The 24,075-nt window shown below is 36.9% G+C and overlaps 1 protein-coding gene across 1 annotated transcript in view; it reads left to right on the top strand.

Annotated features, from left to right (window-relative positions):
- The window catches only part of LOC137402202 (heat shock protein 75 kDa, mitochondrial-like), a 44,318-nt gene that overhangs the window by 11,522 nt on the left and 8,721 nt on the right, over nt 1-24,075 (top strand). The window contains exons 4-13 of the mRNA XM_068088698.1: nt 1,030-1,126; nt 8,094-8,223; nt 9,044-9,196; nt 9,898-9,963; nt 10,232-10,305; nt 10,885-11,047; nt 15,802-15,982; nt 18,379-18,526; nt 20,166-20,293; nt 23,689-23,882. Of these exons, the coding sequence (XP_067944799.1) occupies nt 1,030-1,126; nt 8,094-8,223; nt 9,044-9,196; nt 9,898-9,963; nt 10,232-10,305; nt 10,885-11,047; nt 15,802-15,982; nt 18,379-18,526; nt 20,166-20,293; nt 23,689-23,882 (1,334 nt within the window). The remainder of the gene's footprint in view (nt 1-1,029; nt 1,127-8,093; nt 8,224-9,043; nt 9,197-9,897; nt 9,964-10,231; nt 10,306-10,884; nt 11,048-15,801; nt 15,983-18,378; nt 18,527-20,165; nt 20,294-23,688; nt 23,883-24,075) is intronic.

The following is a 24,075-nucleotide window of genomic DNA, read 5'->3' as shown; positions in this document are numbered from 1 at the left end:
TTTAATTTATAACAACATTTGCTATTCTAACTTTCAAACTACAGTACATATCATGAGAAAAGTGTTTTGTTTTATAAACGATGAGAAGTAGTGAGACTTGCTCGCTATTACCCAGCGTGCTATTAGCCTGTACGTTTGCCAGTACGTTTATAATGTGAGCGAACAGCTTCTCTTAACGTTATGGGATGACCCGCGTCGTACGCAAAGCCGTTAGGTATTTGCTCTCATATAATGACTTATATTGGCAAGCTAGCAATTTGATTTCTGTAGTCTAGTGGGTAAGGCGTCAGACTGGTGAACGGCAGGGTCCGAGGTCCAATCTTCTTTGGTACGGAATATTTATTCCAAGATTTTAAGATCTATAGCTGGACAATCAATCCTACAAACACATATGACAAACTTTGAGAAATGTATATATATATATACATATATATATATAAAAGATATAGATCTTGTCTCAAATATTTCATTTACTATGTCGAAGCATACAAATTTCAAGGTGACCATAAGTTGATGTTTAACTGTAGTGCTTTTAATTAATTTCATAATTACCAAAACCTACAATAAGTACTGCAAGTTGTCATAACAAAGGCTTGACTGTAGCCACCTAATCTGATTAGTGAGATTTGTTTGCTAAGGTTGTGCTACATGCATAGTGCACACAATTCCTCGCATTACTCTTTTTATACATTCTATTCTTTTGCTGTCGTATTTGTTATTTTCTTCGTAGTCTAACAAACCAGCCTAGTGTAGCCTGAGAGGTAATATCTTGGTTACTCAACTAAACTGGTTTGATCGTATATGTTTTGGTCTTTTGCACACAACCAGAAGTTCCGCTAACATTCAGTGAGCGATGTCTCTCTTCTTTGTAGCTGTAGGTGCAAGTGCTTTCTTGTTAAGTGGATGACAGTTTCTCTAGCCTATAGTTCTGTTATGTTGCTGAGTATTGAAAAAACTATCAGCCTGCCAGATTCATGAAACAGGTCAGGTGCCTTATAATCCACATCAATCAGCACAAATTGTTTATAGGTATTTGGAGATGACAGGAAGTGATGTCGTGGGAAAAGGAACAGCCTTAGAGATTCACATCGCAACTGATGACAACAAGAAAACATTCACTATTCAGGTACAGACTTTGCTGCCGCCAATGTTATAGTGGTCTTGTTGACTCTGTGGTGGCAGCATGATGACTATTGTACAGTTCACCGCTTTACGAACCTCATTTTGATTGCATTGACATATCGATTTGTTATGTGTTTATGAGGCGAGTTATCAGATTAGATTTGGCAACTACAAGCAGGTGCTGCCATGTGCATCAATTCCTCATCACTGTGGTACCCTACTGATGTATTCTAAACGTAGATGAAAAGTAAAGTGTAGAAATTCTAAACAACATTGTGAAATTTATATAGCCGTAAAATAATGAATTTGAATTTTGTTATGATTTAAAACAATTTTAACTCTGTTCTAACGATTTTTGGAAATGATAAAATTTCTGATTGTTTGAACATTAGAGATGAGACAACTTCACCAGTTGCCTTACAAAAGCTGTTGAACTCGATCAGATGAGCTTTGATATATTTTCAATGTTTCTGTAATTTATCAAGAGTAATAGCTAGACAGCAACTCATATGGTTATGTATATAAACTAATATTAAAATTTAATTCCATGTAATGCTGGACTTAGCACATCACAAATGTTTAATACGTTTACATGACTAACAAGAGACACTACAACTAAGCCATAGATGCGCATATTACCGCTGTGTTAGGTGTGCTACGTGTGATCAAATTTTATTACTTAATTATAAAGTAAAAAGATGAGCTCACTACAAAAATATAATGATTTTTTTTCTGCAGTCACTCAAACACCTTTGTTATATTGTCATGCTTGATAATGCACTGAGGCTCCCATTTCTTCATAGTAATGCATGGCTACTGACATGAGTAAATGTAGAGAGGCATTTGAATACTTTACAAACATGGTTCCATGTGTTAGTATCTTTCGTGTTTCATTGTCAACATATCTTCACTAATATCTGTGGAGCCAATGAGAGAAGTTGTAAAGTATAATAAATTATATGTTCATGTAGTCACTTTAGCCCTGTTGATATTTCAATGCACGCAAATTCATGTAAATGTGCTAAGAAGGATGAAGACTGGTGTCTATGAGTCAGTTCGGTATTGTAAGTAGATTTTATAGCTCTGAATAAACAGGAAATTAGGTTTTTGTATAGTAATTGGATGTTCGGGTGTAAATTATCTCAACAAGCACCGTGGCAGTCCCGAGGGCTGCGAGGAATCATCAGGTGTAATCACTAAGTGCACAACTATTCCACAATGTGGTAAAGTGATTGATTGTTATAGTGTTGGTCTAGAATGTTGAAAGTTCGAATCCTCGGTGATGCAGTCTTTCTCCTCACATCCATCTGTAGGTTCGGGGGGACCCACTTATTATAGGAAAGATTTTACTCTTTGTTTGTTTAAGCTATGAAAGTTACTTGTCAATTAAAAGCTATGGCTTCGTTTTTGGAGCTAAATCTGAAAAATGTAATTTACTGAACTTCGCGTTCCCGCAATGTGTAAGTTTAATAACAAAAAACAAGTTTCAACTAATATTAATTGTTGCTGGCGTTTGAATTCTCACGCTAGCAATATAGAGTGGTGTATAGAGCTAGCAATATAGAGTGGAATATAGAGCTAGCAATATAGAGTGGAATATAGAGCTAGCAATATAGAGTGGTGTGCAACGCTAGCAATATAGAGTGGAATATAGAGCTAGCAATATAGAGTGGTGTGCAACGCTAGCAATATAGAGTGGAATATAGAGCTAGCAATATAGAGTGGAATATAGAGCTAGCAATATAGAGTGGAATATAGAGCTAGCAATATAGAGTGGAATATAGAGCTAGCAATATAGAGTGGTGTGCAACGCTAGCAATATAGAGTGGAATATAGAGCTAGCAATATAGAGTGGTGTGCAACGCTAGCAATATAGAGTGGAATATAGAGCTAGCAATATAGACTGGAATATAGAGCTAGCAATATAGAGTGGAATATAGAGCTAGCAATATAGAGTGGAATATAGAGCTAGCAATATAGAGTGGAATATAGAGCTAGCAATATAGAGTGGAATATAGAGCTAGCAATATAGAGTGGAATATAGAGCTAGCAATATAGAGTGGAATATAGAGCTAGCAATATAGAGTGGTGTGCAACGCTAGCAATATAGAGTGGAATATAGAGCTAGCAATATAGAGTGGTGCGCAAAATAAACTAGACCACTTTGCTGAAAAACTAAAATTCTCATTTACAGCGTTGTCACTCTGTGAATTTAGTCAATAACCATAAATTATATATTAAACTAGGTGAATACCCGCCATTCAGTTATAATACAGAAGTTACGATAAAAATGTTTTTGCATAGAAAATTTATTTTTAATTGGTAAAGTTTTTTTACCCGATGGATATGAGTAACTTAAGCTAGTCTAAATTTTTGCTGTAATAAGAGCCATTCTTATAACTTAAGCCAGCGTTAAGAAGAAAAATTGTGTCATCATCGTTCATGCAATCATGACCTTTAAGTGTCCTTGCTGAAGTGGGAGTATTTTAAGCAATTGCCATCAACGTTTGGCAGGTGTAATAAGTATGATTTGCACAATTATTTCATTGACAACAAGGTAGCTGCATGGCCTTGCGGTTTAGCACCCCTGTTATAGACATGGAGGTCGTGAGTTCAAATCCTGGCAAAGTACTTTTTTTCCTATAACTTTACTGCTATAACGGGACACACAGATGACCAACAAACAAATAACAAACACTGAGATATATATATATATATATAGATCGATCATCATTTTTTCCTCGTTTCAAATATATAGTATTTTGGGTTACATTCCTTGGCTATAAATAACCGAAGAATCAGGGTTGTAAGGATTTTCCCAAGGCGGTGAATACCGCTGGGAAAACTATGGTTTTTACGTCCGCCCTAAATACCCTAGGATAAATGGGAAAAATATCAAAAGTTGAAATGGGGCAATAACTATAAGCTTCTTGTTGTCTCGCTATGGTCTAACTAAACTATCTCTACTGTAAATAAAAGCACTGAAAGCATTTCAGGCAGCTATCAAATGGTCTTCCACAGTTACACTAACCATAGTACTAACAGCTAAAGACTTTTCAAATCGAGTTGAGTCTCATTTTATAAGTGATAGTGAGACAAGATGCAATTCTAAGCAAAAGGGGACATGAACTTCGTCCTCTTTCCAAAACTTTTATAGCTAAGTTGTGTATGTTTGTAGGTAAATAATAAAATAACTAATTATGGACATTACACTTGGTAGTTATTGTCTGTTTTTGGCAAATAGTACTATTAAAAATTTATCACTTCATTACAGAGCGGGACTAGACAGCCTGTGAACATTATATTGTAGGAGTCCCCTTTAGAGTAGAATTCTTTTCAACCAATAATTGAGTTGAGTGAAATGCTTTCGTAAAATCCAGGTTAATTGTAACAATAAATCCAATCCTTGTTATTTAGGTCAATGGGAGCAGGGTTGGAAAAAACCACAGTTTTTATGAAAAAACCAGGTTTTTTTGGTTTAAACCGGCTTTTATGTTTTGTTTTTATAATTTTCCCAAGGTTTTTGCAAATTTAAGTCAAATTAACATCATTTACTATAGCTGCATGATTGAGTATTGAACTTACATTTGTGGAATCATCTGTTAAAGATGGTACTGTGGGAGTTTTTATGGGAAAAAAGAGAGAAAACATAGAAATTTCAGAATGAGTCTTAAACATGATTGTTGAAATACAGAGCAGAAGTCTTATCACATAAAGTGAATATTTTACATACAGCTCTATGTATACCCTAGGACACTTATGTATTCGCGGCATCATCCTCTCGCGAAAGTTTCATGTGCGAAACTAAACTATCATAACAAACGAGCGAAAAAGCGAAACTAAATAGCTTTGTTCATTGATACTGTATAATTGAATTTTATAACGACATTTATTTTAACGTTTTTAACGACCACTATAGCATCGTTAAAATATAAACCGACAAAATAATTTGACTGTCAAAATTTATTACGTTATTATTTTGCAATTATTTAGGATTGTTTTCCCATTAGGAATGATTTATAATGATAGGAATTTGATGTCGATGCACATGCATTAGTTAGCGTTATCGTTTGCTGGGGACATCAATCAATGCAGTGAGCACCGTGTGTTGAAAGAAAATAAGACACATGCACTGACACTCGCAGTACTACACAAGCAGCATGGCTCTGGAAAGGTTTGGATTCACCACTGACACCTCTTCAATAACTTGTAATTTTTTTAGATTTGTTTTGTTTTAAGTGATGTGACTGACGAGACGTTTTTAAATTAAAATAGGCATAAAATGACCGCAGTTAATACGCTCAGAAAAAAAAACATCTTTTCCTTTTGAGCGTTTTAACAAAGATCAATTTTGCGGATTTTATTTTAAGTTCATTCGGAGGCTTTTACGCTTTCGATGGGACTCGGCCAAGCGGGTGATTGATAAAACTGAATCTTTTGCAAACCTTTATAAAAGTCGTTAACAAAAATATTTTGCTGATGATGATGATAATAATGATGCCTACGAACTACTAGAAGTTGATGTTTGTCTCTATGGCTTGGAATGAAGTGACATTCTACAGCGATAAAAACCGCGTCCATGGCAAATAACTTTTCGAATAAAGGATGTTGAGGTCGAGTTATCTGAAGGAATTTATCATTGCGTTGGAACTGACCAAACAAATCCGTTTGAGTTGACCTTGTGTTTGAGATGAAATGTTACATTTTATCTGAGGGCGAGTTTTTCGAGTTGGACTGTACTTATCGTAAAAAATTCCCAAAAAGTTGGGGCGGCTCAGCCGGCCAGCTGCCCCAGTGAAAACTTGCTTGTTGATAGTCCAAGAAACAAATGGCAGCAAGCGATCAAATTGCATTATCGACCTTGCCCACACCATTCTACCTGCGGTTCACAATCACAAACTAGTCGCAAATTGAATTTTTTTATCGGTGAACCGAACCTGAGGAATATAATTATGTTTGTTCCACTGCATTTATTTTCACATCACTATATTTTCGCACTCATCAGAGCTGCGAAATTAAGTTGCTTCGAAATTTTACTCTGTGAGCTACTCACGAAACTAAATACTAGCGAAATATAAGTGTCCTAGGGTAAGTAGGAACTTTAATCCCAGTGATTAGTCATGTGGTAGTGTAGAGCAGAGCATAATGCAGATGCATTGCTATTGTTTGGAGCTGTGGCCGATGACTCAACTTCTATCACCTGAATATTAGCATCACTGTCTAAATTGGTGTTTTCAGCTTGATATTTGGCTATGTGAGCTTTAAGCCTATCTGCTTGACCTCGCGTTCCGACAGCACACCTATTACCTTTTGCCTTAAAACCTTTGCCTTTCAAAACTTTTCAAAACACAACAAACTTGATAACCCGATTTCTAACAATCCAACGACTTTGGCTTGTGACCAATAAATGAAATATTAGTTTGCAAACTTGAAGCTTTTGCCCAAAAGGATTTTATTGTTTTAATTTCTAATTATAAGTAATCCTTTCTCACTGGCCAGACTAGAGAAAGTATTCATTCATTATTAGAGACGATGATTGGATTAGTATATTTCACATGGTTTTTATATTGCATCAGTAAAGAGATCATCATATCACTTGATAAAACCAATTGAAAATGAAATTCACTAATTCATTGTTGTGCTAGGATTTCATGTAGTTTCAACTTGAGCTCTGCCATCAATTTGCTACTGTGCGCTAAATAAACATCCACAGCTGATAATTACATATAATTGCATTTCTACCGCACATGAACCACTAGGAGCTTAAAATATTATGTTTTTCACAAAAAATAAGGAAAACCTTAAAAACCGGTTTTTTCGGGCTGGTTTAAACGGGGTTTAAACCGCTCAGTTTAAACCCCGTTTAAGCTGAGCGGTTTAAACCCCGTTTTAAACCCATCCAGGGTTGGCTTGGTTTAAACCAAGCCAACCCTGGATGGAAGTAGCTAAATCTCCAAATACAGTATGAGTGTATGACTTCCGCACATTAAGGGTGTAGGTTTTTTGGTTGTTCTAAGTTGTAAAACCTGTGTTGGTGAGATAGACTTGACAAAAGTGCATCAACTGGTTCATTGTTTATAGTTTTAATTTTTTGAAAGGTTGCTAAACGACACAAGCCCATTTTTTCATGTAAAACTTTAAAGTTTGTCATGTTTTTCCTATAGGAATACACTTTATAACTTCTTCCCATTTTTCCCACGGTATTTACTGGTAAATACCGATTTTTTCTCAACTGCCCGGGATAAATTCAATAATCTTTAGGAAAAATGCAATCATGTGAAAAATTATGTGGACTGACAACCTACTCATAATCATATTAGTCATAGTGTGTGTTCTTGAGAAACAATTTTGTTTAAATGCTTCAATCAGCAGAAAAAATTGTTGCAGCAATGCATTCCCCGGTGCAAAAAATATTTATGTGAGCGAATAGATAGTCAGCTAGAGAACCGTAACATCAAGACTCTGTTTGCCATTGACCACTTGACCCATGATGTCAGCTTGTATTTATAAAATATTTCCCGAGGAGATTACTCCCAATTAAAGTGAAGTTTGGTTCTTCATACCCATGCTCACATGATTTATGGGCTATCACACCTTTAAACATGGTTTTACATCATGAATATGACAATATCATAGTTTTCATCTTCTGTGTGTTGATCTGCAAGTCCACCTTTAAATATTATTATCTTATCAAACCCCTCTATTTCCTAGGACAGTCACCCTTGGGGTGATACACACGGTCTCACAGTATGTTGCTGTTAATCCCACAATACATCGGTGATTGATTGTGATGACATTGTTCACACTATCGTAAACCTGATTTTTATGATTTTTTACGTTATATTTAAAACTTTTTGCAGCATTATATTAGAGGAATTTTACCATGTAACATTTTTTTAACGATTCTTCAGACGACCCTATTGTCTGTACTTTGCAATTCTTCTTAGCTTCTGGTCTGATGTATTGTCTAGGATACTGGTGTAGGAATGACCCGCTCACAGATGATCGACCATCTCGGAACCATAGCTAAGTCTGGCTCTAAAAGCTTTATGGATGAGGTCTCACAGCAGTCTTCAGAAATGGCAGCTAGTAATATAATAGGTATGTACTCAGGCTATAACAGTGCTGGTTTGCGGGTTACTATACGCAGCCTATGTTACATTTAGTCATTAAGTGTGTACTCGGGCTATAGCAAAGCTGATGGTGGAGGTACCATACTCAGCCTGTGTTATACGTAGTCATTATTCTATTGTTGGTCGCATGTGTGAGGTAACATTCTTTGCATTCCTGTTTTTAATGATCCTTGCCTTGGTTTGGTTCAACAAATAGATAACGATTTGGGTTTGGCCATTTCAAGCTGAACATTAGCCTATTAAGTTTATGGAAACCCATATACATATAGACAAATAATTATGAGAAATGGTTGTACGTTTTTATTCTCTAAATGCTATTGGAATAGTGGTTCACAACTGTTCCAAATGCATCATGCTGCAATTTTGGCAGGCTTCTACAAATTTTGCTGCACACATTCTAGTCCTTTATCTGATAGAAATATTCACATTTGGCTTTAATTAGTAATCAGAGCCAGATGGCTCTGATTACCAATGTAGTATCGTTTTTCGCAACTATGATTAGTGAGTCAAGCAGAGAAAAGTTTAAGTGGTGGTATACAATTGACATTGTGTGGAGTTATACCCTCATGTTTACTTAAAACTGGCAAATCCTTTTCTCCGGTATCAAAACCGTTTTGTAATTTTTCACTAAGCATAGATTTCAGCTGCAAACAAAGAGGAGGGTTAGCCCTGCTCGTAAATCCTTAAGTTATTTAGGAGCTAAGGTTACATCGCAAACGCTCAGATAATTATAGCCGGTGTTGATCACAGTCTAACCGTTAGTATCATCTTCTGTAATGGTATTGCAGGCCAGTTTGGAGTTGGTTTCTATTCCACCTTCATGGTGGCTGATAAGGTGGAAGTATTTTCCAAGACTTCGACATCGGATGAGCCTGCTCATCGGTGGGTCAGCGATGGCAGCGGAGAGTATGAGATTGCAGAGGCTGATGGAGTGCAGAGAGGTCAGCAATACTAGACTATAGTCAGATTCTCAAGTTAGTGCATGCCTCATGCCTGTCATGATATGTCACTTGTTGACAGTCAGCACATGCTGCATCTATGCCTTTCCCTATTTTAAGCAAGCAGTATTGCCTCTTGATGACAAGCATCACAGTCGAGACAAATACATACACGTAAGATGCCCAGAATGATAGCATGATTTCTCCCTCATTTTACACACTATTCCTCAACTATTTATTGAAAACCGTCATCTTTGTGAAAACCCTATTCTTGTGTTTTTTTAAATATTTCTATGGAATCGAGAACGTCTTTTTTCCAAGTGGTGAAAATACTTTTTGGTTTTTGTGTAGTCTAGTTAGGTATTAACCTTGATTATGGTACATCTGAAGCTCGTTTTCATGGTTAGTTTTCTGTGCATCAACCATTAATCCCTGTGTCAGCAATGAAAACTCTAGATATATAGCATATACAATGCCACTTATATGGTTAGCATTGTCTGCTCTCTCGCTCTCTCATCTACATTCAATACGTCTACAAATCTACCTGTGACATTAGGATGGTGTGAATAGGAGTTATTTTCTCAATGTTTTATTGATGGACTGACAATTCCTGGAGTTAACCACACATTCTCGGCCAATCACTTCTCTATTTGATGGTAGGGTTGTTAGAAAGAGCAATAAACATATGTGTATTGTCTCTCCAGGTACAAAGATTATTCTTCAGCTCAAGGGGGACTGTTACGACTTTGCTAGAGATGAGATCATCACTGGTGAGTGTCCATTTTATAACGTACTGAGAGAATTACCTGCAGAGTTATCTCCTCTTTCCATTGCATGGCCAATCGTACTATAAAGTCGTATATGTGTTAAAACTATTGGAAGACAGTTTTGGAAGACATGCTGTTAACCATTTCACATTCTCTTCATGGTATTCAGACTTTATAATCCTTCATGACTTTCAGCATTTGCTACTTTTGAATCTTTATCTACTTCTTTTTGAGCTATTCCATGGTCACAGTGCCTGATCTTTCCATGTAGATATCATAAAGAAATACAGTAACTTTGTTGGCTCTCCAATCTACTTGAACGGAAAGAAGGTGAACACTCTTGAGGTGAGACTGTCATACTCTTCATCTTCTTTAGCTGAGAATATTCAGCAACATCGACTGTAGCCTGTTATCCTACTTTTCTGATATTGAGATCTATGTGAAACAACCATTTCTTTCATTACTATAGGGTGCTGACAACAATTGTCGTCTCGTGAACGAATAACCGCAAGTATAACTTCAAGTTATTGCTTTAACTTGGACAAACAGACACTGAGATTTATATATATATAGATACAGATATAATACATCATCATTTGAAGCTATATATTGTCGCGTGTATGTATACATCCACTTATAATCGAAAATATCTTTAAATAGAGATGCCGAGTTTTAAAGTCAACAAAGCTGTGTAACTCATTCTTATGATGTTAATATCACTTTTTAAACTTGGACAATTTTTATACAAAATTACAAACTTCCTGCTTTGTTTGTCACTTATCTTCCTATATCTATCAACTCAACATAAGGACCAACGATTGGCTGTAACACTTAATGTTTCAGCTTTTGATATGATAGCTCTGTGTCAGCCACTCCATTACATATCTAACTAGGAAGTTCTGAAGGATTCCTCTTTACTTTCAGGCTATTTGGATGGCAGACCCCAAAAATGTGACAGACGACATGCACGAAGAGTTCTATCGTTATATAGCTCATGCTCAGGATCGACCTAGATTCTCTCTTCAGTATAAAGCTGACGCCCCGCTGAACATTAGGTCCCTATTCTATGTGCCAGAACACAAGCCGAGTATGTAATGTCATATTACATGTTGTAGATCTGATTACTAGACTGTCTGTCTGTGTATGCTACCACCTGACTACTTGTGTCACTGTTTGACATGTCATGTGATTACTTGCGGCATTGTTTGACGCATTGCATGCTAAATTTATGTACTGGTTGGTATGCCATATGCGTACTCATATCATTGTTTTATGTTTCTGGTTCCAGCTACAGTCAAACCCCAACTTGAATCGCATTGGCATGTTCTGTCGTATTCAATCTTCATCATGTTAGACTGACAATAACGACTGCTCCACTCGTGATTGTACCGTGATTGAGCGGTTACATTAGATGATCGCTCGAAGCACACAAAGCTTCCAGGTTACTAATTATGTTATGATAGCTTAAAGGTTGACTTGCAACAAAATTCACATTACAGTTATTTGGTATCAAAAGATTCGCCATGTCTTACTCTGCTGTGTTGTAGGTGCAAAATATGTGGAAATGTGATTACAAGCTCTTAAAAGCTCAAAAACGAAAAGCTGCCATCGATTGGAATCAGTTTATTTCTCTGACGTAGTCATTACATGTGGTTATTGTTTTGTCATGTGATGTGCTCACCTGAATTGAAAGGCCAATAAAAGGTTCAATATGAAACTTCTCGTAGCACTAGTTTATGACCAACACTTTGGGTTTTACCGAAGATCCCGTATCAAATATAGATGCTCCCTACTTTATGGTTTTGTTTGGCTTGGTCTAATCGTCTAGTCGTAATCTGATCATGTGACCCAATACTTAAAGAATAATTTCTGCAGCATTTTTTGATTATCACAGGTGACCAACAGGCTCGTCATGATTATCAGACAATGATATGTACCCCTTCGAGCTTAGGTTAAAAATTTAAACAAATTTTTACGGTAGGTTATAGGATATCAGTGCTGAAAGTGACAGCATTACCATGATGATAAAATAGACGCATAAGAACAATAGACATGGTTTTATTGAATGCGTGAAGTATATTTGTGAAAATATTTCGATGAATAAGGTTGCGTGAAAATGTAAATAGAAGCCATCTTGTACAACTACGTCCCATTTGAGCCGTTTTGGAAAGGGAATCCAAACTACGTCGGTCTCGTGTGGCTGCGATTAACTGTTCGTTTTTTAGCTTTTAAGGGCTTGTAATCACATTTCCACATATTTTGCACCTACAACACAACAGAGTAAGACATGGTGAATCTTTTGATACCAAATAACTGTAATGTGAATTCTGTTGCAAGTCAGCCTTTAAAGAATAGAGAAAGCATAATATTATTATGCTTTATTAGTTATCTTGAGGTGTTGACTGATGTTCTAAAAAAGAATCAAGGAGATTGACCCACTAGAAGCTGAGATATAGCCAGCCAAACACAGGTCTACCTAATAAAGAATCAGAGGAAAACCCTTCGAAAATCCCGAAAACTGTGACGTATGAAATCGACTTATTGGTCATGTGCCGGAGTTGCGCACGCTTACCGTCGTTACGTATAATGATTGTTTTGCCTACGAGATGTGAAACGCTTCTCGCGATAGTAAATAATTTACAGACTAGCTCTGGTTTCTCAGGAAAATCAAGCAAACATTGTGTGGTAAAGGCATTTGCCCACAACCCCTCGCCGTGATTTTTCAAAAGAGAAGAGCAGATTTTGACTATTGTGCTTCAAATTTTAACTCGATCTCCACGGATATGCTCCGAAGATCCTCTGTTCAACGAACGGCGCGTGTATAGTCTATATGCGACATCCGCGATTGCAGTTCGTTTAGAATAAGAAACGGGAATGTGAATTTGTGTTCATTCATCATTTTTCTACTGTGTATCTACTGCAGCATTCAGTTGATTTTCATGATTATCGTCACTATTAACAGACTTTAAGTTCACTACAGCCATAATCTTAAAAAGAATAACTTGACCGTGCTGCTCTTGCTGTAAGAAAAGAAAACGATAACTTTTGATTTGATTTTTCTATTGATCTATTATCTTATCTATGATTATTTTTTATGATTAATATAATAATTATAATGCATATTATACAAAATAATAATATAACTGCGTATAGAATAAATGATGTAACTAATATAATTTGTAGAAAGTGATAGCAGAATGTTGCGAAATAATAGATGCGTGTAATTATTTTATTCTAAAACTAATCTACACGTCAGAGGGACTGGTTCGGAATTCTCAGAGCAATGATTGTTAGGCCCAATTTGATTGTTCTATACTTCCAGGGATTAAACCAATTAAAACGCCGTGATTGTTATAGGAGAGCGCATTAGTTGGCTTAATTGACCAATGGCACACAAGTCGATTTCATACGTCATATATTGATGATTACCAAAACACTTATTTTTTTTGGTAGACCTGTGTTTGGCTGGCTATATCTCAGCTTCTAGTTGGTCAATCTCCTTGATTCTTTTTTTAGAACATCAGTCAACACCTCAAGATAAATAATAAAGCATAATAATATTATGCTTTCTCTATTCTTTAAAGATCGGCTATGCAAGTGAAGATGTGCAACGTCTTTACCTGCATATCATCCGTTTTTTGTATCCCCAAACCCACACATCAATTAGCATGTCTTTAACATAAAAACCGAGTTACAATCAAAGCGTGGTATGGATTTTTTGGGCAATAGATACAGTTCTCCAAATATGTTAGCTAACATAGTTTTATGCAGTGCAATTGTTTTCATGGTATCCATGACTACGTGATCTATGACTTAGTCCCCATGCTTCTTTTTCTTTCGACTTTTCTCGTTAGTGTTGTCACTGCACATGGTCTTTCTCCTAGGGTAGGATTTATTGTGACCATCATTTAGTCTGTCTTGACAAACTGTTGTTTTTGCGGAGTTGTCGAGCGAAGCGAGCAAAACAACAGCTTGTCACAATACGAACTGCACCTGGTGCATCAACTGCACTAAAAGGGAGTTGTTCTCTCCCGTCTATGCGGCTGCGATGTTATGTCGGTTGTTCCATTTATAATCATAACGGATTTAGCCCAAAAATGTTTGTGAAAAAAATAAGAGAAAAAAGTTTAACCAGAGACCAGTCTCTGCGGTAAACTTTGGTAGAACTTAAGTCTCTAACTGGTCTCCGGTTAAATGTTTTTATCTTATTTTTTACATAAATTTTTAGGCTAAATCCGTTATGATTATCAATGGAGCGACTGCCATAACATCGCAGCCAAGCTGCATAGACGGAAGAGAACAACTCCCTTTCGGTGCAGCTGATGCACCAGGTGCAGTGCGTATTGTGACACGCTGTTGTTTTGCTCGCTCCGCTCGATGGGGTACAACTCCGCAAAAACAACAGTTTGTCAAGACAGGCTAACCATCACTGTTTCCATGACACAGATGATGCAGATTTGGAGTTGTGCGCACGTTGAGTTACCATGAGACTCAAGAATTTCCATGCGTTAAGTGTTAAGTTAAGTGTTAAGTGTTTTAATAGAAATTCACATAATGCTTATTAATGCAGCCCTTTGTTAAAAATTTAAGAAGGTGACAAGGTTACGTCGCTAATTATTGACCCATATTGGGTCAATAATTATGTGTCATACTAAGCAGCATTCGAAACATTTGCGCATGCGCGTTCAGAACTGCTCAAATTGAAATACAAACGACTGAGATGTAAAAATGTTTAGAATGGATTAGCTGACATGGCCTTTTCTTTTCTATCATTTGCAAGCATGAAACATTCGATAGAGTTTCGGGAGTAACAAAACTCACTTGACTTGCAGGTTTTTGCTGCTTCCATCTTGTGGATGACTTGCGCATTGATACAAACTTGTGTGTCATGGAAATAGTGGCTCATGAGGTTTGGTACAGAAGCAACTGCGCTGAATGACTTTCCTAACACCACTAATGGTCCTTGTATGACTCGTATGACCGACCTACTGAGTATAAGCCAGCATACTAACCAATAGACCACATCTACTCCCCGTGAATTGAACAAGATACAGAGTACTGTATTATAGAAGGCTTTTCTTCAAAACTTACGGTTTTGACATGCGAAGCAAGTTTAGGAATTGATCAGCTTTATATATCGTGGTTAGACTGTACTTCTAGGGTTGTTTGACTTGTCACTTCTCAAATTGTATGACGATTTGACATTGCAAGTGTCACATTGTATCTTTCAGTTTGTCATGTCACGTCACCTGCCTACATCTATCACGATTTGACGTGTCACCTGTATACATGTGTCACGATTTCACATGTCATATGTATACATATATCACAATTTGACAAGTCACCTGTATACATCTATCACGATTTGACATGTCAGTTGTATACACATAACACGATTTCACATATCCCCTGTATACATACCGTACTTTTCGGACTATTAGCCACTACTTTTTTCTGACGATATGAGCCATGCAGTTTATAGAAGGGTCTGGCTATTCTGTGGCTTTTTTTTCACTGCTAGGGCGCATTAACCAGAATCTCCGGTTAGTGCGCCTCTAGCGGTGAAAGAAAATACGAAACAATGCCTAACGGTACTGTTCCGTTAGACACTAGGTTAAAAAGCAACGGTTAATACGAAACTAGGAGTGCGGTTTATAGTCTGAAAAGTATGGTATATCACGATTTGACATGTCACCTGTCAGCTTGTATACTATTGGCTTTTTATACTAACTGATTTTATAAATTTTAATACAGTACTCAGTCACATGTTTCCCAGTTTGAGATGTCACAATACTAATTGTTGCTAAATGTCGATTTAGCATCTCACATTACTCTTTGCAGCATTGTTTGACATGTCCCGTGAGACAGAGACTGGAGTTGCGCTATATTCAAGAAAGGTGATGATAACTCCACATGCTCCAATTCTTCCAAAGTGGCTGAGGTTTCTTAAAGGTGTGGTGGATTCGGAGGATGTGCCTCTCAATCTTAGTCGAGAATTCATGCAAGACCATCAGCTAATTAGGTACCCAATACGATTTTACCAATACCAATGCATTATTCAATTTAATGTGCCAAGCTAGATGAATTTTATTTGTTCAATTTTTATTGGTTATATCAATTCACTGGCTGGTTATGACAGTTTCTATGGCTGTTGTAGTTTTTTGCAACTGTAGCGGCTTGTTTCTTTCGATTCAAATTTGTCAACATTTGGCTATTTTCCTCTCTAGACATTGAACTTTAATGACTTTTTTGATCCTGGTCATTTACAGTTACTGCAAGTTGTGGGAAACTAACCATTCCCACTCATGTCCTGTTACAGGAAGTTAACCATCCACAATCATGTACTGTCAAGGAAGTTAACCATCCACAATCATATCCTGTTACAGGAAGTTAACAATCCACAATCATGTACTGTTACAGGAAGTTAACCATCCACAATTATGTACTGTTACAGGAAGTTAACCATCCACAATTATGTCCTGTTACAGAAAGTTAACAATCCACAATCATGTCCTGTTACAGGAAGTTCACTATCCACAATCATGTCCTGTTACAGGAAGTTAACCATCCACAATGATGTCCTTTTACAGGAAACTAACAATCCACAATCATGTACTGTTACAGGAAGTTAACCATCCACAATCATGTACTGTCAAGGAAGTTAACCATCCACAATCATATCCTGTTACAGGAAGTTAACAATCCACAATCATGTACTGTCAAGGAAGTTAACCATCCACAATCATATCCTGTTACAGGAAGTTAACAATCCACAATCATGTACTGTTACAGGAAGTTAACCATCCACAATTATGTCCTGTTACAGAAAGTTAACAATCCACAATCATGTCCTGTTACAGGAAGTTCACTATCCACAATCATGTACTGTCAAGGAAGTTAACCATCCACAATCATATCCTGTTACAGGAAGTTAACAATCCACAATCATGTACTGTTACAGGAAGTTAACCATCCACAATTATGTACTGTTACAGGAAGTTAACCATCCACAATTATGTCCTGTTACAGAAAGTTAACAATCCACAATCATGTCCTGTTACAGGAAGTTCACTATCCACAATCATGTCCTGTTACAGGAAGTTAACCATCCACAATCATGTACTGTCAAGGAAGTTAACCATCCACAATCATATCCTGTTACAGGAAGTTAACAATCCACAATCATGTACTGTTACAGGAAGTTAACCATCCACAATTATGTCCTGTTACAGAAAGTTAACAATCCACAATCATGTCCTGTTACAGGAAGTTCACTATCCACAATCATGTACTGTCAAGGAAGTTAACCATCCACAATCATGTCCTGTTACAGGAAGTTAACCATCCACAATCATGTACTGTCAAGGAAGTTAACCATCCACAATCATATCCTGTTACAGGAAGTTAACAATCCACAATCATGTACTGTTACAGGAAGTTAACCATCCACAATTATGTCCTGTTACAGAAAGTTAACAATCCACAATCATGTCCTGTTACAGGAAGTTCACTATCCACAATCATGTACTGTCAAGGAAGTTAACCATCCACAATCATATCCTGTTACAGGAAGTTAACAATCCACAATCATGTACTGTTACAGGAAGTTAACCATCCACAATTATGTACTGTTACAGGAAGTTAACCATCCACAATTATGTCCTGTTACAGAAAGTTAACAATCCACAATCATGTCCTGTTACAGGAAGTTCACTATCCACAATCATGTCCTGTTACAGGAAGTTAACCATCCACAATGATGTCCTTTTACAGGAAACTAACAATCCACAATCATGTACTGTTACAGGAAGTTAACCATCCACAATCATGTACTGTCAAGGAAGTTAACCATCCACAATCATATCCTGTTACAGGAAGTTAACAATCCACAATCATGTACTGTTACAGGAAGTTAACCATCCACAATTATGTCCTGTTACAGAAAGTTAACAATCCACAATCATGTCCTGTTACAGGAAGTTCACTATCCACAATCATGTCCTGTTACAGGAAGTTAACCATCCACAATGATGTCCTTTTACAGGAAACTAACAATCCACAATCATGTACTGTTACAGGAAGTTAACCATCCACAATCATGTACTGTTACAGGAAGTTAACCATCCACAATCATGTTTTGTTACAGGAAGTTAACCATCCTCAATCATGTACTGTTACAGGAAGTTAACAATCCACAATCATGTACTGTTACAGGAAGTTAACCATCCACAATTATGTCCTGTTACAGGAAGTTAACAATCCACAATCATGTCCTGTTACCGGAAGTTCACTATCCACAATCATGTGCTGTTACAGGAAGTTAACCATCCACAATGATGTCCTTTTACAGGAAACTAACAATCCACAATCATGTACTGTTACAGGAAGTTAACAATCTCCAATCATGCACTGTTACAGGAAGCTCACATGGGTACTAACAAACCGTCTTCTCAAGTTTCTTAATGAGAAGGCGAAGAAGGAGCCGGCAAAGTACATGCAGTTTTATGAAGACTATGGTATGTTCTTCCGAGAGGGTATCGTGACCACCCATGAACAAGAGATGAGAGTAAGTTTATAGGCTAGCCTGACTGAGGGATGTAAATGCGCATATAAAATAGATAGTAGGGTTGTCAAGGTTTAACTATGTTTGATGGCATCTTCATCTCCTCCACAAACTTGGATTCCCATAGTTAGGTTCTTGTTGCTGTCCTCTGAACAAACATCGTACCAACTGGTGATGGTAAATGCAACTCCAGACACATCGGTCCTCAGTTTTCTAGTTGTCATACAAGCTGTTGTGTCTGTCTATGTAGTTGGAGTAGAGAGTCAGAGAAATTACACCAGAGATGGGGTCACTTTACTTTTATCTACATATCTTATAAAATACGTTCATCGTTTCTATAATACAGAACTTCGATCCATCATGAACATAGCCTGTACTTGGAGGTTGTTCGTTCCTATATCCTAGTTGAGGTTTTTGGCTAAGGAGGTCTGCTTATCGATATTGAGCGTAATTTTGAATAAAATCTGAAAGTTCAAAAAACATCGCCTGAATTGGTCGACGAACGTTGACTTTCCCACTAGAGTTCAAGGTTAGTTTCATTGTGTGTATTAGGAGTAGATGATATTTACTTTCATGGTTATGTTGTTATTGGCTAGATTTAATTGGTGTGTAAGCTTTCGGGCTTCTTCCAGAATCCGTTTGTTCATCGAACATTGAGCAAAATAATGAATTAATGTCTTACTTTGAATATGGTACGCAATAGACTTTCATTTAGTCTGAGCCGCTGTAAACCTGGGGAGTTATGTTTGTTATATTTGACCAGCATCCGAATTCACTGGCAATAAACTCCCACGATTCCAACGCAACATTTTAGAATACGCTAAATATATTTCCTCTAATGCAAGTGTTTGATTATCATGCCCTACAAATATGAAATTTTCTATAAAGATCTTGAGTCATGGTTTTTAATGGTTTACCGACCGGCATGAACTTTTTCATAGTCAGTGTACCCTGATGTACTCCGATTGATGCAAAAGCTTCCACACATTTTCTATATTTGTGAAAAGTACTGAAGTAAAATTTGAAAACCTCACTTTTAGCCAAATTATTAGCCAAATTATTAGCCAAATTGCGTGTCCTCTACGCTTTCAGAATCTGTAAATGCTTAGTTTTTCAAGTAGACCAGAAGTTATCTGAAATCAAATAGTTTAACTTGCAGTGTGTCGCTCTAAAATAATATAGCGCCATTCAGAATAAAAGATGTTCATAGAATAAAATAAATAACAACGAAAAATAAAATATAGTGGAAGTGTTTACTTAACGTGTACTTTGTTAAGCGTTTGTTGCAAGACTAAAACTAGCATGGGTTCTGTGTTTGTATGGTATTGACTCAGTCTCAAGTTGTGTACTAAGCGTGGGGGGAAGGTCACTCAATTTACTGACTGATGGGAGTATCAATTGAAACTTCCCATAGTTCAATGTCACTTAGCGGGCTTCACTGATTCCTTATTAATCAATGGTATTAGGTAAATACTTGTGTTGTCTTGTTTATCACAACATGTAAAACACAAATTGCTTACTTGTATCAGCTATATGAGTGTGATAGGTGTTGCTGTTAAAAACTGCTAGCGCTACTATGCTCTACAGGAAGTAAAGAGACAATTTCCTATTAAATCTGTGGTGATGTATGCCAATTTTTCAGGAAGAGATAGCTAAATTGTTACGGTTTGAGTCATCAAAGTTGCCGGCTGGTGAGGTGACATCCCTTTCTGAGTATACCACCAGAATGAAAGCCGGGGATAGGAATATCTACTATCTATCTGCTCCAAAGTACGTAATGTTCTGTTATGTGAGTACAATGAACTACTAGTGGAAAGCTGAATAGGCAGACTTGAGAATTGTGAGGTGTTGTGTTCTGTCGATCCATTTCTTTGGATATTAAGCTACAGCAAGATTGGAGATATTTCTGGAAAATAACGCTAAAGAAAGGTTGTACATGTACTTATATATAAGGCCAAAGCAAGGTTACACATAGTGCTGCACGATATCTTTGCATGTACATTTGATTATTTGGTCTCTAAGTACAGTCAAACATGGATAACTCGAACTTCACAGGACCGAGCGAAAGTGTTCGAATTATCAGAGCGTTCAAGTTATCAGAGTACTGTCACAAGTCCATGTATTTACTTATTTATTAGTAGATACATGTACATATACAATCTATAATATAAATCAAAAGCACAAATGGCTTGTTTCAAATTAAATGCTTCTAATGTAAAGTTTAAAACGTTTTTAACAAAAAGTATAGAGATTTTTCTATCACTTGAGATTGGTTTGTTGTTTAAGGTGATGTTATTGCCAGGACGTTTTGTAGATTGACATTGGCAAAACTTGATCGTTGTTGAAATGCTCAAAAGAGAAGACATCAGTACATATACAAACTATTATATAAAGCAAAAGCACAAATGGCTTGTTTCAAATTAAAAGCTTCTAAAGTAAAGTTTAAAACGTTTTTATCAAAAAGTACAGACGGTTCCCTACTTACGAACATTCGAGTTACGAACAACCCGTACATACGAACAGGTCTGCGCGTATGTCCGACGGTATTACCGACGTATTAGCGGCGGAAATAGGCACTACTCAGAAGCCCAATCCAGCATCCACCTTTCTCTGCCCAGTTCGTTGCAGCGCATAAGTGCGTGAACGTATCTCCAGTGCGCAAAGAACTTTTTTATTTTTACTGTACGTATTGTAAAGGAATTTGCCGGCCTTTACTTTATTGGTTACCCTACTAATATAGCACTGAAGCAACTTACGAACAAATTCACCTTACGAACAATCGTTCGGAACGTAACTCGTTCGTAGGTTGGGAACCGTCTGTATAGAGATTTTTCTATCACTTGAGATTGGTTCGTTGTTTGAGGTGATGTTATTGCCAGGACGTTTTTTAGATTGACATTGGCAAAACTTGATCGTTGTTGAAATGCTCAAAAGAAAAGACATCTTTTTCTTTTGAGCGTTTTACCCACGATCAATTTTGCCAATTTTTCTTGAAGTTTATGCAAAGATTACCTCACTTTACCTCGCTTCCAAAGCGCGACCGCTACGCGGATGTTTGGTATAAATCAAATTTTACCAAACCTTTAAAAAAGTCGTTGACAAAAATATTTTGCCGATGGTGGTAATAACGACGCTTATGAATTATGAAAAGTTGAGGTTTACCTCTATGGCTTGGAATAAAGTGATTTTCTAAAGCGATAACAACCGTTTCGGTAGCCGTTGGGCAAAAAACAGTTCGAATTAACAGTGTTGAGTTCGAGTTATCTATAGCAATTTATCATTACGTGGGAACGGACTAAAGAAACCATTCGAATTAACCATGTGTTCGAGCTATCCGTGGGCGAGTTATCCATGTTTCACTGTATATTGAATATCGAAAGATATTGAACATTGGAGTTGTCTTCTTTCGTTATATAGTGTTAGGCTTTAACATGAACAATATGAAAAAGTACAGTAATACTTCAACTTACGAGTGCTCCAACGTACGAGAAACTTGAGATACGAGCCAGCTTTCAAGCAAGTTTTAGCACTAACATACGAGCCATGTTTGAGATACGAGCACTTGAGTCAGTTGCCAAGTATGCCGGAGGTGTTTTATGAGAACAGCATCACTCTGTATTTTTCAACTGCTCAGGTTATACTGTTGTACCGTGTTTTTTGTGCACGATTTTCTGTGCAGAATTATGTGAATTAAAAGTACTGTGCGTAGACCGAAAGTTTGCCAGTAAAATGAACGATAATACAAATTCAAAGCAAATGATAACAGTCGATATTAAACGGAAAAATATTGAAAAATATGCGAAATGTGTATGCGGGATTCAGCTAGCTCGGCAATATGACAGAAATACATTCATAATTATCAAACAGAAGGATTATATTCAGGGCATTTAGTTCGCAAAAGGACTAACCATAGTTTCTAAACGGTGCAGCTATCTTCACGACCGCTGATGGCATTGGACAAACAATTGGCCGGTGACAGCGTAACTGAAACGATGCTATGTGTAAAGGCCGGCGCTATCTATCCAAACTGTTTAATAGACATTTGGACAAGTTGGCTAGTGGTCGTGCGTTAACCATTTGTGATGACGACACCTGTGTTCGTCCTAATCGCAACATGTTGCAAGGGCGACAAAGGCAAACGTCCTTAGATAGGTTTATCTTAAAACGGCCGGCTAGTCGTGAAAGCGGAAAAAAGGAAAAATATCTCGCTAACTAGCGAGAAATTTCAAACTATGAACGCCGAAGAAATTTTAATTACGTTTAGTTGAAAATGAAAGTTTGCTTTTAGCTTTGCTTCTAAGTTTGTCTTTTAACACTTTGATAAAATCCAAATTTATCAAGGACAACTGTTGTAACGAAGGATAACTTATATCTCCTTCCCTGGCAAATGCGAGTGTTAACTGCTATTGTATGAATTTAATTTTACATTTTAATTAATCACATTTCCTTGCATTATTTTTCTTTGTTGCTTTTTGAAAGCATGTAGTACGTAAGGACAATAACCAACATGTTCTTTCTGTTACAATATCTTGTTTTGAGTGTTTTATTTGCTTTTTTTAGAGTATGGAAACCAATCAATATATATTTAATTGTTCTATATATAAATGAATTGCACCAACATGCGAGTAAATTGACATACGAGCTCAGTCTCGGAACGCATTAAGCTCGTAAGTTGAAGTATGACTGTATTGGTTGATATCGGTTGAAAACAGGAGTTGTCACCTCTTTACAATAAGGAGAATAGACAACTCCAGTTTTGAAAAATAAAATAAGCCGATATTTCGATAAAATATTGGCTTCAATATTCATATCGACTTGAAAACTGACCAAATATAAAATCATCCACTGAAACATATCGCCACATCAAATTATATCATTTTATTGTGCAGCACTAGTTACACATGTACTGGAATGTTGGCTGCATAAATGTTACACGTGGTCATGATATAGTCATCAGGACAATAAACGAAGCTGAACAGTACTGAGGCTATCTCATGTTTTTCTCCATTGATCGGAACTCTCCATCACGTCTTGTCAAAGTCAGCAGTCAGCGCTGCCATTCATGACATCACGCATTTGACTAATAATCTCTGAGTGAGAACTCATCTTTTATTCAAGGCAATGCTATAGAAAAGACATGTCTAACATTTTCCGAATGGTTGTAGTCGAGAGCTGGCTGAGAGCTCCCCGTACTTTGAGGCAATGGCTGAGAGAAACGTTGAAGTGTTGTTTGCATATGAAGGCTACGATGAACTTGTACTCATCAACCTCCAACAGTTTGACAAGAAAACCCTTCGATCTATAGAGAGTGAGCTGCAGAGCAGTAGTGGGAAGGACTCTAGTAAAATAGACCCCGACAGTGAGTGTTCTTCAGTCTTGTCTTGTTCTTCCATCTAAGTCTATGAGGTCGCTGTAGCGTTTATTCACGTGACATAAATGTGCCTCGACTGTCTTGTTCCGTATTGTAATTGCTAGAGTCACGGTGATGAAGTGAAACTGAAATACATTGATTGGTTTTTTCTCACCTTTTTGTAGTTTCATCTCTCCTTTAT

Source organism: Watersipora subatra, chromosome 8, assembly GCF_963576615.1.
Source record: "Watersipora subatra chromosome 8, tzWatSuba1.1, whole genome shotgun sequence".
NCBI classification, from domain to species: domain Eukaryota; kingdom Metazoa; phylum Bryozoa; class Gymnolaemata; order Cheilostomatida; family Watersiporidae; genus Watersipora; species Watersipora subatra.
Note: the sequence above shows the minus strand (reverse complement) of the source record. Positions and strands in the feature narration are given on the sequence as shown.